This window comes from Oncorhynchus mykiss, chromosome 7 (genome assembly GCF_013265735.2).
Source record: "Oncorhynchus mykiss isolate Arlee chromosome 7, USDA_OmykA_1.1, whole genome shotgun sequence".
NCBI classification, from domain to species: Eukaryota; Metazoa; Chordata; class Actinopteri; order Salmoniformes; family Salmonidae; genus Oncorhynchus; species Oncorhynchus mykiss.
Genome location: NC_048571.1, coordinates 75,175,294 through 75,189,248, shown reverse-complemented (window position 1 = coordinate 75,189,248; position 13,955 = coordinate 75,175,294). Strand labels below are relative to the sequence as shown.

The window sequence follows — 13,955 nt, the reverse complement described above, 5'->3', positions numbered from 1 at the left end:
ATGTTTCAAGTAATTATATTTTTCTTTTCTCATGATTTGGTTGGGTCTAATTTTGTTGCAGTCCTGGGGCATGTTTGTGAACAGAGACCCAGGACCAGCTTGTTTAGGGGGCAAGTTTATCTCCAGGTTTATTTCTCTGTAGCTGATGGTTTTGTTATGGAAGGTTTGGGAATTGCTTCCTTTTAGGTGGTTGAAGAATTGAACGTCTCTTTTCTGGATTTTGATAACTAGCTCTCACACACAGAGAGAGTACCCCCCACTCAAGCCCCCACCACTATGTTCTTTGAAAGCATGCATACCAGACAGTTGGCAGTCATTGTGGTTTGTCAGGATTGCATGCATCATAAAGGTTTAAATGAGGGACATAAAGGCAACAACATTAAAGGGCCTATCTGTTTAACCAGGCAGCCGTCACCTTGAACTTCAAAGTGTGTCCATTATTAAAGCTGTCTAAACAGATTAGATTGTAAAATGTGTATTATGAGGACATTTGGCTTTTGAACAGTCCCAGCTCCAAGACCATGTCAGCTGGGGGTAAAGCTAGAAGATTTAAAAAATAAAATAAAAACATGCACTACTAGCACCGACATTACTGATAGCTTCTTTAATGAGGAAAAATGTACTTACTATGACTGTGATATGTGTTTGTCTCACCTAGCTATAGTTGCTACCATGCTGTCTTGTCATGTGTTGCTGCCTTGCTATCTTGTTGTCTTAGGTCTTTCTTTATGTAGTGTTGTTTTGTTTCTCTTGTCGTGATGTGTGTTTTGTCCTATATTTCTATGTTATTTTTTTTATTTCGTTATTTATTTTATCCCAGCCACCTTCCCCGCAGGAGGTCTTTTGCCTTTTGGTAGGCAGTCATTGTAAATAAGAATTTGTTTTAAGGTTAAATAAATTTAAAATAAATTTAAAAAGCTATCTTACTGTAAGATGAATGCACTGTACGTCACTCTGGATAAGAGCGTCTTATAAATGACACAAATGTAAATGTAGAATCCACAAACCATGTCAGGTCAGTGATTACTTCAAGGAAGGAAGGAAGGAAGGAAAGAAGGAAGGATGCATTAATAGAGTATTCAAATAGGGCTCAAGCACAAGGCCTGTGTATGAGGCATGTACAGTAATGTTTTACTGCCCCCCTTTGGTTAAAAAATATAACCAAAAATCCATGACTGGAACTAGAAAGTGCTGAGAGGGTCACTTAAAATATTTACAAACAATGTAAAATTCTAATTTCCATGTCATTAATTTCATAGGTCATCTCACACAATGTGTTTTCAATGTCTAGTAAAAGGACACAACACATGCATGACTGGATATTATAGTAAGGTAAGGGCAGACCAGACTAGTTGATCACCTACACCCTATACAAATCACATACAGTAAACTCCCTTGAACTATCACCGAAGATGATTAGGGATTGATTGGTATTACCTGGGGATGGAGTGGAGGTAGAGTAGCACTTTGCACACCTCATGGGCGTACAGCAGAGGAGATGTCCAGCCCTGTCTGTCCCCATGGACCTCCAGCACGGCCCTGCCCACCCTGTCTCTGCTCCCTGGAGGTTGAGGAGACAAGGGTGTCATGGAGAGGTTAGATGGAGAAAAGTGTGGACCAGGGTCGTATTCATAAGGGCAGACCGTAGCAACACGCTTTGCAACTGAAAACAAAAATGAGTGTTTGTTATTGGACAACTCTGGATAACACTAAACGCAATGCAGAACTAACACTGTACCTGGCAGACTGACAATGCCCAGGTGAAGCAGGCCGCTGATGCTTCTGAAAATGGAGTGTTGGGTGGAGGGAGATGGAGGAGAACTGGATACGAGGGAGGGGGGTTGGATGGGGGGAGCTGAGGGCTTCGTTTTTGGGCTCTGGGGTTTGGTGTCAGGTCTGTTGGGTGGTGCAATAGCCCGCGTTTCAACTTTGCCAGGCTGGGGATCTTGTGGTGAAAAGAAATGACAGATCATATGAATTTCAATTTAACAAGGAAGATAGTCACGGTTTGTGAAACACACAGGGTTGAAGAACAATGCTCTACTGTAAAGTCTTCCTTGTTGTTTCGAAGAAACAATAGATCAGCATTTTCAAAGCAATTCTGACACTATTCTGTACTGTATTCACTGTATATCCTGTTCAGTGACCTTTGGTCTTTTAGCACTGGGAGCATTTATTTTTTCAGAGATAAATCTCAATGGAGTCTTTCATGCAAACCTTAACCTTATGCATTTACGCAATTCACAGCCTTGCATTGGACATGCTCTCTCCCTGTAGCCAAACACTTTGAGGCTGTTAAGCCTGGCTTTGATTTCTAGCATTCTAACTTCTTCCAGAGCCAACAAAGGCTTGTCTGTGCTCCCTCTCCCTCACCAGACCAATAGTCTCTGACAAACATGTCTCCAGACCTCTGAGTGCCCTTGTGAGGGTGTAGGGAGGAAGTATGTAATAAGAAATAGGGACAGTGCACTCTCCTTCCTCCCTAGCTCACTGACAGTCCTCTGAGTGTCCCTGTGAGGGTGTAGGGAGGAAGTATGTAATAAGAAATGGGGACAGTGCACTCTCCTTCCTCCCTAGCTCACTGACAGTCCTCTGAGTGTCCCTGTGAGGGTGTAGGGAGGAAGTATGTAATAAGAAATGGGGACAGTGCACTCTCCTTCCTCCCTAGCTCACTGACAGTCCTCTGAGTGTCCTTGTTAGGGCCCTTGTGAGTGCTTAGGGAACAGGAACTGTTTCTCTCCATTAAAGGAATGCCGTGTTTACTACCATAGCCAATGGACACTGGCCTAATGGCCCCTTCTCAGAGTACAGACTTATTAGAGTTATTTCTGTCCTACTCCCTTGTTATTTGGAATGAAGTGATTGCAGCCATTCTGCCCAGGAGAACAGACCAGAGAGCAGGAGAGGGGAAATTGGACCCCCCCCCCCCCCCCCCCCCCCCCCCATCATAGGGAGCCTCTTTATGGCATCCTCTGGCCTTTGACACAGCACACTCTCTTCAGTAGAAAGGGTCAATGTTGAGTTTAAATTAGTTGGTGTACACAGAGATGGTTTCAATGTCCATTTGAAACATGCACTTTTTATGAAGCAAGACAGTACGCTGAATGTGGTACAACAATACTATAGCCTAAATGTTGCAATTCTGTCTGTGGGGTATTTCGACCCTCGGGAAATACAAAACATTAATCTCACACAATAGCAGAGCAGTAAAAATCTACTGACACTGTATCTAGAATTCATTGCCAACTCAATGCAAGTATAGGCTCATTGAATTATAAATCTGTTGTTATCCCAAACAACATGAACGTCCCTTTAAACATGTTATTAAACGGTTCGTTCTCACAGCGGTCACAGATAGGGCATTCATATGTTGAAGTCATTCAGCTGTCAGACGAAACTGCCAGTTGTTTCATCTGAAAACTGATAACTCAGGAAATTTCATCTGACAAATGAGAGATGTTCTAATATGGATGCTGTACATAGTCACTATTACCTTTCTTGGCAGACTGCTGTCTGTCCAGCTTGGGGGACATCGGCCCAAAGGCCTTGCCTTTCTTACATTGCACCACCTGAGAACTGGGGGGAATCATCTCTGGGCAGATGTCACTGTGGCTCCTGTTGTTCAGTTTATGGACCAGAGGACTTCCTCTGGCCTTCTCAGACACGGTGGACAGTGACCTGGGCTTGGTTTTGTGTTTACCTATGGTTTTCACCGCCTCCGGGTTCCAAATTGGCTTGGAGGTGTAGTCACACTCGCATGCATCAACCATGACCGGGTGAGAGATTGCCGGAGGTAACGCTACCTTTGAGTCAGGTCCCGATTGATGGGCCATGTGGTGTGTCTGAAGATAGGGTTTCCCTTGGCACAGTTTATGGATGATTTGAGTTTCTATAGTATTTTTTCCTGGTTTGTGAGTTATGGCAGGTTCAATGGATTTGTGTGGTATGTGATTTAGGTCCAATGGGGGTTCTTTACCAAAGTGTCCATGTTGGTGTGGCTCGTGACCTACAATAGGCTCCTTACAGTGGTTACAGCACTCCCCGGGGTCCTGACCCGGACCTCTGGCGTGACCCCATAAGCCCATCTCCTCCCCTTCACAGGGGCCAGACTCCTCCAGAGCAGCTAGCAGACCTATGCTCCCCTTTTCAAAGGGAACTGGGTTGCGCAGAGCTGCCAGGTAGGAGTCCCTGTACCTGCATTTTAGTTCCTGTCCACTAGGCTCCTGACCTAGCCTCCTCTGGCTGCATGGCATGCAAGGCTCTTCTGAAAATCTGAGGCTGCGCCCACAGGGGGTGCTGTTCATGAGCGGTACAGGGGGAGGGGGCCTGACTGGTTTGAACAAAGGGGGAGTAGAAGAGTTGGGAGTCTTACTGCATCCCGTAAGAGACTCTTTCTTGTTTGCGAAATCCACTAAATCCACGTAGTCACCTTCGACCTCGCGGTAGTTCCGGCTGGTGTCCCAGGTGTTAGGCGACACCCAGCCCACAGGCTTGACTAGTGGCTTGGCACGCGGTTTGGGAACGGATTTTTCATGGTCCCCCTTGATTAGTTTCGAGGTACCATCCATGAGTCTCAAAGACACAGAGATCCCGTCCCTGGCAGGAAGGATCATGGTCTCTAGGGAAAGGGCGGAAGAAGTAGAGTCGGAAGAGGAGGGAATCTGCAACGGCGTTGGCTCAAACGGAACGTCACGGATAACACTTGGTGTAGTCATTGTCTTGGGCTTGTTCAGAAACTCTGGAATGGCAACTTGTGCCCAGGGCACCTTCATCACTCCCTGGTCGGTGGAAAGCAGGCAGCGGGACAGTGGGGTGCCATGGCGGCCGTCATTCACCTCTCTCAGCCAGTCAAGGGTGAAGATGCACGGGTAAGAGGTCTCGGGGATGGGGGTCTCCTCCACCTCACGGCAGCCCTCCTCCAAGAGACTTTTGAGAACGATGCGGGCTGCCTGTTCTCCAAAGGGCTCCACCTGCAGGTAAAAGTCTCCGGGGCGCAGCAAAAGAGGGTTGAGTGAGGCCAGCTGGATCACGGTCCTGTCGCGGAGGCATAGGGGCCAGCCCTCACAAAGGAAAAGCACATCCGAGTACGCAGCCTGGGGAGAGGAAGGGAGAGGTTGGAGAGGGAGGTAAATTGCATGGATTTACGATTTCTTAGGTCAGTATTTTTTCGACATTAATCCTGCGGTAGGACTGCACATTTTTTGTTCCAGCCCAGCAACAGCGTAACTCAACCAATTATCAACACCCTTGATCAGTTTAATCAGGTGTGTTAATGCTGTACTAGAAGAAAAAATACTAAATGATCCATCATTTAAATTCCCGGGGTGCCCACTAGGGGTGCACTTAAGCTATGTAACATGTGCCATGTGAGGAGACTAGAATCCTAAACAAAGCAGGCTTATGTCTACTTTAAATTGCATTTGACAGACTGGAATGCAATGAGGGAAGGATAGATTCACCATTAATTTCACCTCAAATTCACCTTTATGTCAGTACACTACTGAGCTGTGGTTATGGAAAACTGATTCTGGCCTAAACCAGACTGTTATTGAGCCTCCAATAAGACAAATGCCTGGTATTCTAGACTGTTTTCTTTTGTACAAAAAAAAAAACAATCAAATATAATCCTTTGCTGAGCGATGTCAGCTCAGTTGCGTATCTGGCTAGCAACCACAGAAAATAATAGAATTCGGAATTGATGAAGCATAAAGAACAGCTTGGATGTATCCCCTGATGGACAACTAAACCTTTTGTTGATCTTTTTTTGCTGAGATACAGTTAGAACCTCAGTTGTAAACCTGTGCGGTTTTACTGTTACTGTCAAGTTCCTCCATCTATTCTCTCTCTCTGTGTGTGCGTGTGTGTGTATGTGTCTGTCTGAGAGAGATAGAGAGGTGTGTGTGTTTTTGTGTGTCTATGTGTGTGTGTGTGTGTGTGTGTGTGTGTGTGTGTGCGTGTGTGTGTGTGTACTCACACACGCCGCCTGCTGCACGATCTCCAGGAGGTGTTTGGACGGGATGAGAAAGTCCAGCAGGCAGTGCAGCGCATCACCGCGGTATCGCTCCTCGATGGTCCTGAACAGCTGGCTGAGGACAGTGGGCGCTGTGGCCTCGAAGGGCGGGAACAGGGCCGACAGGGCACTCTGAATGGACGAGTCCAGGGATTCTGGATTCTAGTGAGGGAGAGCGATAGAGGAATGTTTTAGTTTCAAGTCAACTTCCACATCAACAAGATCAAACATCAAATTAATTTCATTTCACATTTATATAAGATTGGAACGCATGACCAAAGAGTGAATGATAATGCAATTGTACCCTGACCCTTTTCATTGCAGCCATTGGAATGCAATGCAGGTATGTTTGCCAGAGTGAAAATCCCCAAACTATGTGAATAGTTTCAGAGGTGAGTGTATATTTTGACCTCCACTAGTGTTGACAGCGCCGGTTTGTTTGAAGAAAGTCCACATAACCGTAGAACGTCCAAAAAGATAGATAATCTGTAAAGGTAAAGCCACAGGACCGATATCTTTCTTGGCTTTTACCGCTGCTCTGGGCCCTCTGGAATGCAATATCACTTGAGAGTCAGCAACCCAAAAATGTTGAACTTTGAAGTAAACTGTATGGATATTTAGGGGAATTGTAGCCTCTAGTTGTGTCTTCATATTCAGCATAATCATCAACATCGTCAAAACATGATTGGAACGCTGAAAAGAAGGAACAATGCCCCAAAGCCAAAACATTCCTCTAAAATGTAATCATTTCACTCTCTGACTTCATTTTTAGTTTCAGGGAAATATTTTGTTTTGTTTGAGTGGGGAACTAAACTAATCAGAAAGCCTTTGGCATGCTCTGGATATGCTTAGCTCTGTGTTTCATGTCCTTCCAAAATGCACCTAATTTAAGCTGGTACTCTTCAAGCAGGGGAAGAGTCATGGTCTGCGTGAGAGAACAAAGAAATGTATGTTCTCCTTCACATCACAGGTCCCCATAGAGAAGAAGTTGTGTAAACGGACACCATTGTGCACTAGCGTCAAGCATGATGGTAGTTTTACTACATACAGTATATGCTATGCTACATATGTCTGTTTTAGATAGTCACGGCAATAAGAACTAGGCCACATTTATCCAGGGTTGTGCTCTGCTTTCTGCTCCTTGGACCACCTGTGGAGAATAGTACAAACTAAACACACAGAAGCAAATGGGGGAGTTTAAAAGGGATATTGCACGCCAAAATCAAAGTTTGTTAGACATTGTCCCACCTGAGAAAGTAGTATACTGTCAAGTAGTCCCGAATGTGGTGATGCTTTCCATTGTGTACAGCAGTGGTTCCCAACCAGGGGTACTAGGAACCCTGCGGGTACTTGGCCTATCCACAGACGGTACTTGAGAAGACTAATTTACCAGCATACTGGTAAAATGCATACTAGGGGGTACTTCAGGGATACTCCAGGCAGAGCAAAATTCAGTTGCAGTACAGTACATTAAGTCAAAAAGATTGGGAACCACTGGTGTAGAGGATAGCCATATACATTTAGATAGACAAGGAACGTTCAAGTGTTTTTCTATCACAACATTATCTTTGAACTTACTCTGACGATATTCTGTGGAGTTCGTCCTTCAGCTGGTCGAAATTTGGGACGAAAGTATTATTAAACTGACTTCAAAATGTAGGTTTCGGTGTGTGGCATTCAAGATCTGTTTGTGCATAACCTAAGGCACGTGCACAAGACGGAAGTACATGCACATGCAGGTGTTTACATTGTTTTGTGCATGCGACAGGTGATTGGGGCGACAGGGTAGCCTAGTGGTTAGAGCGTTGGACTAGTAACCGGAAGGTTGCGAGTTCAAACCCCCGAGCTGACAAGGTACAAATCTGTCGTTCTGCCCCTGAACAGGCAGTTAACCCACTGTTCCCAGGCCGTCATTGAAAATAAGAATTTGTTCTTAACTGACTTGCCTGGTAAAATATTTTTTTTTTTTTTAAATCGACATTTCAACTCCTGCGCCAGTAATCATTTCATTGGGTATTTTGCCTCAAAGGTCGACCAGCTGAATTTTATTCAACATTCTGGCTTTTAAGGAAACTTACCAAGTTTTTGCAGTGCTTTGTTTCAGACTGTATACCAAGAATTGGTATAACAGTCTTATTTATTAGTCAAATGTCAAGATAAATTCAGTACCACAATGTTGAAAAACATGGGAAAAACATTTGATTTTGGAGTGTAATGTCCCTTTAGGTTGTGTGACACTGATAGGGAAATATACATTGACTTCTCTAACTCTACACATATACAGGGCCTTCAGGAGGTATTCACACCCCTTAACTTTAGGCACGTTTTGTTGTGTTACAGCTTGAACTTAAAATTTGATTTTTTGTGGGAATGACATTTGTTGTCGCTGGCCTACACATGATACCACATAATATCAAAGTGGAATTATGTTTAGAATTGTTTTCTCCTCAAATGAATATAAATGAAAAGCTGAAATATCTAGAGTCGATAAGTATTCAACCCCTTTCTTATGGCGAGCCTAAATATGTTCAGGAGTACAAATTTGCTTAACGAGTCACATAAGAAGCTGGATGGACTCACTCTGTGCAATAATAGTGTTTGGTGAATTTATTAATTACACTTTGGATGGTGTATCAATACACCGTCACTACAAATATACAGGCATCCTTCCTAACTCAGTTGCTGGAGAGGAATGAAAACCTCTCAGGTGACCAATGGTGACTTTAAAACTGTTACAGAGTTTAATAGCTGTGATAGGAGAAACAACATTGTAGTTACTCCACAATACTAACCTAATTAACAGAGTGAAAAGAAGAAATCTTGTACAGAATAAAAAATATTCCAAAACATTCCTTCTGTTTGCGACAAGGCACTAAAGTAATACTGCAGAAAATGTGGCAAAGCAATAAACTTTTTGTCCTGAATACAAAGTGTTATGTTTGGGTCAAATCCAACACACCACACTACTGAGTACCACCCTCCATATTTTAAAGCATAGTGGTGGCTGCATCATGTTATGGGTACGCTTGTAATCGTTAAGGACCAGAGAGTTTTTCAGGATAAAAAAGAAACGAATGGAGCTAATCACAGGCAAAATCCTAGAGGAAAACCTGGTTTTTGTGAGGATTCGTGAACATGCTACCTGAAAACAGTTACCTGGAAATTACATGGATTTTCAAGACTGGATTCCTATTTCATCTGAATGCAGCTGAGCTCTAGATCTGTAGGTCTGTCATGTGTATTTGACTTGAATATGCTATTGGCTTTGTCTAGGACTGAGAGAGAACTCGCATGTTTTGCACAGTCAGTTGGCAGCTTTGGTCCACCTTTCAGACTTGCACAGTGTACTGTATATTGGATTGGATAGGATATCTCAGCACAAAGATGCAGAAAAAGCATGCTAGCTCTCACAGTCGGTTCAAAGTTCCCCTCTGTGTTGATCTCCAATCCCGCAATGACTGTTTTTAGACCTGACCTGATTTAGCTCTCTGGCTTAGCCAAGGCCACTGGGAGGTCTAGGGTAAACAGGCCTCCAACATCTTCAAAGGCCTCACACTGGCTGAGGGAGAGACACGCTAACATAATATATGCCAGATGACTCAAAAGATATGCTAAATGCTAATGTATGATAACCTGCTAATGCACTTCCCTCATGAGCAAAACACACTGGGGAGGCAGGCTAGCCTAGTGGTTAGAGCGTTGGACTAGTAACCAAAAGGTTGTAAGTTCAAACCCCCGAGCTGACAAGGTACAAATCTGTTCTTCTGCTCCTGAACAGGCAGTTAACCCACTGCTGTCATTGAAAATAAGAATTTGTTCTTAACTGACTTGCCTGGTTAAATAACTAATAATTAACAACACTGTGCATTATACAACAGCATTTCAGAATCCATTCTGGCACAGTGCTCAAATGTTTTGTTCTGTTTCAAATAATAAGCGCCAAGTTCCTGATCAGGTTTGTTAGTGCTGGGCTCAAACAAACATGCCTTAGGAATCATCTAAAAAACACAGTTCTACTTTGACCATTATGTTAATGTAGGTCGAGGGTTGGCTTTGCAGTTGTGCTCACATTATTAGTACATTACACCAACAGGACGTGGATAATAAAATACAATAATAACACTTATGGTTGTATTGAACCTCCATCGATAGTTTACTAATTACATGAAATCTTTGTGTCTGTTAGAAAGATTACGTCCTCAACTGAAAGGAATGCTTATTTCTGCTAATTGTGCACATCTGTTACAATACATCAGGAGTTGAAGAACAGAACTGCCTTTGAGGCCGGTCATCCGATGTTAATGTATAACAGCTGTGAATGAGTCATCATTCAAGAATGACTTCTACTATATGTCCACTGACCTAGACTTAGCGCCATGTTCAATAAAAAAGTACTCTGAAGTTATACCAGACTGAGCCAGCACATTGTCCTATATTTGCTGCTAGACAGTCTTTCCATTATTTGTCCCCTATGGGTTCAGGACAAAATTAAGCAAAAATGTACACAAACAAGACACACGTGCGTTTAAAACAATTATCAAATCGGTATATCAGTACTCTTGCGAAGGCCTTCCCATTCAACCCTGCTGAGGTCAATACTTTTTTACCAGAAATAAAACTATAGACTGCGGCTTTAAATGGCCACTGCAGTTCCTGATTTGGCCTCGCTCATTAAGAAACGCTAGCGGCCATGACTGAAGCCAAACGAGAGCTGTCTTGGGGGTGTAGTTTGATGTGGGTGTGTTATGTTTGTATATCATGCCCTGGTAGGTACTGTTGTTGGTCCCTCCTGGGTCACCGTAGCAACAATATAGCCACTTCCTCAAAGTAATCACTTCCTTAAAATAGTCAGAAATAATCTAAAATAAATCAAGAAATGACATTTTTTGCCAAGGAGGTCTTAGTCGCACAATTTTACATCCAGCTAAGGTGTTTGGTGTAGTATTTCTCAAGTTTAAAAAATGTGCATGAAAAACTAGTCTGCATACAGTCTATCGAGTTGGGAAATCGCTCAGGGCTTATTTCTGAGAACAATAACATGTCTACAACATCATCATTTGCAGCTGTCAAATTACTGTAAATAACGCACAAGCTACACACTGTTTATCACTGCCCAAAATCACTTGTTAGTTAAGTTCTGGTAACACTTTATTTATTTTAAGGGTCTGTAACAACCATTAATAAGGCATTTACAAACAGAATGCTCACCATTTATATTAGTAAATGTTAATAAGCTAGTTAATTCAAAAATATATTAAAAAATGTATTTTCCCATAAATATCTGTTGCGTTATGCTAATTAGTGTCAGTTGATGACAATTCTCCCGGATCCGGGAGCGGTAGTTCCAAGAGGTTAAATATCCTGTGTATGTTATTTAACCTTTATTTAACAAGGCAAGTCAGTTAAGAACAAATTCTTATTTTTAATGATGGCCTACCCCGGCCAAACCCTAACCTGGGCGACACTGGGCCAATTGTGCACCGCCCTATGGGACTCCCAATCACGGCCGGTTGTGATACAGCCTGGAATCGATCCAGGGTCTGTAGCGACACCTCTAGCACTGAGATGCAGTACCTTAGACCATTGTGCCACAAGGGCACCAGGTACTGCTGGAATGTCTACCAATGGCATGCCCATCTTTTTATGAGAAATTACACTGGTCACTCAAAACAGTATTTATAAAGCATTAATAGCTCACACTAATGATAAGTAAATGGTTTATACATGTGGGAGCAATGATTCATAAATGGTGAACACAGACTTTATAAATACTGGCAACACTTTACTAGACATCAAGCGTCATAGCACGTTATGACACAGTCATAACCATGTCATAATATGTCAGAACAGCTGACAAAACACTGTCATGACACATATATTTAGACCTGTTGTGACATAAATTGCGTTATTTTATGGCTGTTAATGACAACTACTGTACATAGAGTGGAAAAACCAACAAAACCTACTATGGTAGTAGTGGCTGGTTATGACACCTACATAAGTGTGGAAACCCACAAAACCAACCACACAAGGCAAAACATTCCATTACACCATAGCCTACGTGTCAATGGTATATTTATGTTATATATACAGTACCAGTCAAAATTTGGACTCACCAACTCATTCAAGGGTTTTTTATTTAATTTAACTATTTTCTACATTGTAGGATAATAGCGAAGACATCAAAACTATAAAATAACACATATAGAATCATGTACTAACCAAAAAAAGTGTTAAACAAATCTAAACATATTTTATATTTGATATTCTTCAAAGTAGCCACCCTTTGCCTTGATGACAGCTTTGCACACTCTTGGCATTCTCTCAACCAGCTTCATGACCTGGAATATATTTCAATTAACAGGTGTGCCTTGTTAAAAGTTAATTTGTGGAATTTCTTTCCTTCTTAATGCGTTTGAGCCAATCAGTTGTATTGTGACAAGATAGGGGTGGTATACAGAAGACAGCCCTATTTGGTAAAATACCAAGTCCATATTATGGCAAGAACAGCTCAAAAAAGCAAAGAGAAACAGCAGTCCATCATTACTTTAAGACATGAAGGTCAGTCAATCTGGAACACTTCAAGTGCAGTCACAACAACCATCAAGTCGCTATGATGAAACTGGCTCCCATGAGGACCGCCACAGGAGAGGAAGACCCAGAGTTGCCTCTGCTGCAGAGGATAAGTTCATTAGTGTTACCAGCCTCAGAAATTGCAGCCCAAATAAATGCTTCACATAGTTCAAGAAACACACATTGTGTTGGTCCTCGCTACATATTAGTCGCCAGACCCACTGTTGTTGTCTGTTCACACTGCTTGTCCTTGAGTCCAAATTTGAGATTTTTGGTTCCAACTGCCGTGTCTTTGTGAGACGGAGAGTAGGTGAACGGATGATCTCCACATGTGTGGTTCCCACCATAAAGCAGGGAGTAGGAGGTGTGATGGTGTGGGGGTGCTTTGCTGGTGACACTCTCTGTGATTTATTTAGAATTCAAGGCACACTTAACCAGCATGGCTACCACAGCGTTCTGCAGCAATACGCCATCCAATCTGGCTTGAGCTTAGTGGGACTATCATTTGTTTTTCAACAGGACAATGACACAAAACATCCCCAGGCTGTGCAAAGGCTATTTGACCAAGCAGGAGAGTGATGGAGTGCTGCATCAGATGACCTGGCCTCCACAATCACCTGACCTCAGCCCAATTGAGATGTTTTGGGATGAGTTGGACCGCAGAGTGAAGAAAAGGCAGCAAACCGGGGCTCAGCATATGTGGGAACTCCTTCAAGACTGTTGGAAAAGCATTCCAGGTGAAACTGGTTGAGAGAATGCCAAGAGTGTGCAAAGCTGTCATCAAGGCCAAGGGTGGCTACTTTGAAGAATCTCAAATATAAAATATATTTTGATTTGTTTATCGCTTTTTTGGCTAACTAATGTTAATGATTCCATATGTGTAATTTCATAGTTTTGATGTCTTCACTATTGTTTTACAAAGTAGAAAATAGTAAAATAAGGAAAAAAACCCTTGAATGAATAGGTGTGTCCAAACTTTTGACTGGTACTGTGTACAGTATATATACAGTTGAAGTTGGAAGTTTACAGTCAACAATTTCTAAGATTTTACTGAGATTTTACTGAGTTACAATTCATATAAGGAAATCATGAGGAAATCATAAATTCTTTTGGCCCTAATCTATGGATTTCACATGACTGGGCAGGGGTGCAGCCATGGGTGGGCCTGTGAGCTCATAGGCCCACCCAATTGGCAGCCAGTCCCACCCACTGGGGAACAAGGCCCAGCCAATCAGAATTTGTTTTTCCCAAGAAAAATACTTTATTACAGACAGAAATACATATCAAACATCTCCAATCCAAAATCAAATCTAGAGTCGGCTTTCTATTCCGCAACAAAGCCTCCTTCACTCACGCCGCCAAACTTACCCTA

At 42.7% G+C, this 13,955-nt stretch overlaps 1 protein-coding gene across 3 annotated transcripts in view; it reads right to left on the bottom strand.

The window, feature by feature from the left end:
• LOC110528484 (pleckstrin homology domain-containing family G member 4B) overlaps nt 1-13,955 on the bottom strand; it is a 71,709-nt gene that overhangs the window by 42,756 nt on the left and 14,998 nt on the right. For all 3 annotated transcript variants that reach the window (XM_021610585.2, XM_021610586.2, XM_036984065.1), the window contains exons 2-5: nt 5,975-6,172; nt 3,494-5,093; nt 1,739-1,945; nt 1,438-1,561 (exon numbers count right to left, since the gene is read on the bottom strand). In XM_021610585.2, coding sequence (XP_021466260.2) covers nt 1,438-1,561; nt 1,739-1,945; nt 3,494-5,093; nt 5,975-6,172 — 2,129 coding nt within the window. The remainder of the gene's footprint in view (nt 1-1,437; nt 1,562-1,738; nt 1,946-3,493; nt 5,094-5,974; nt 6,173-13,955) is intronic.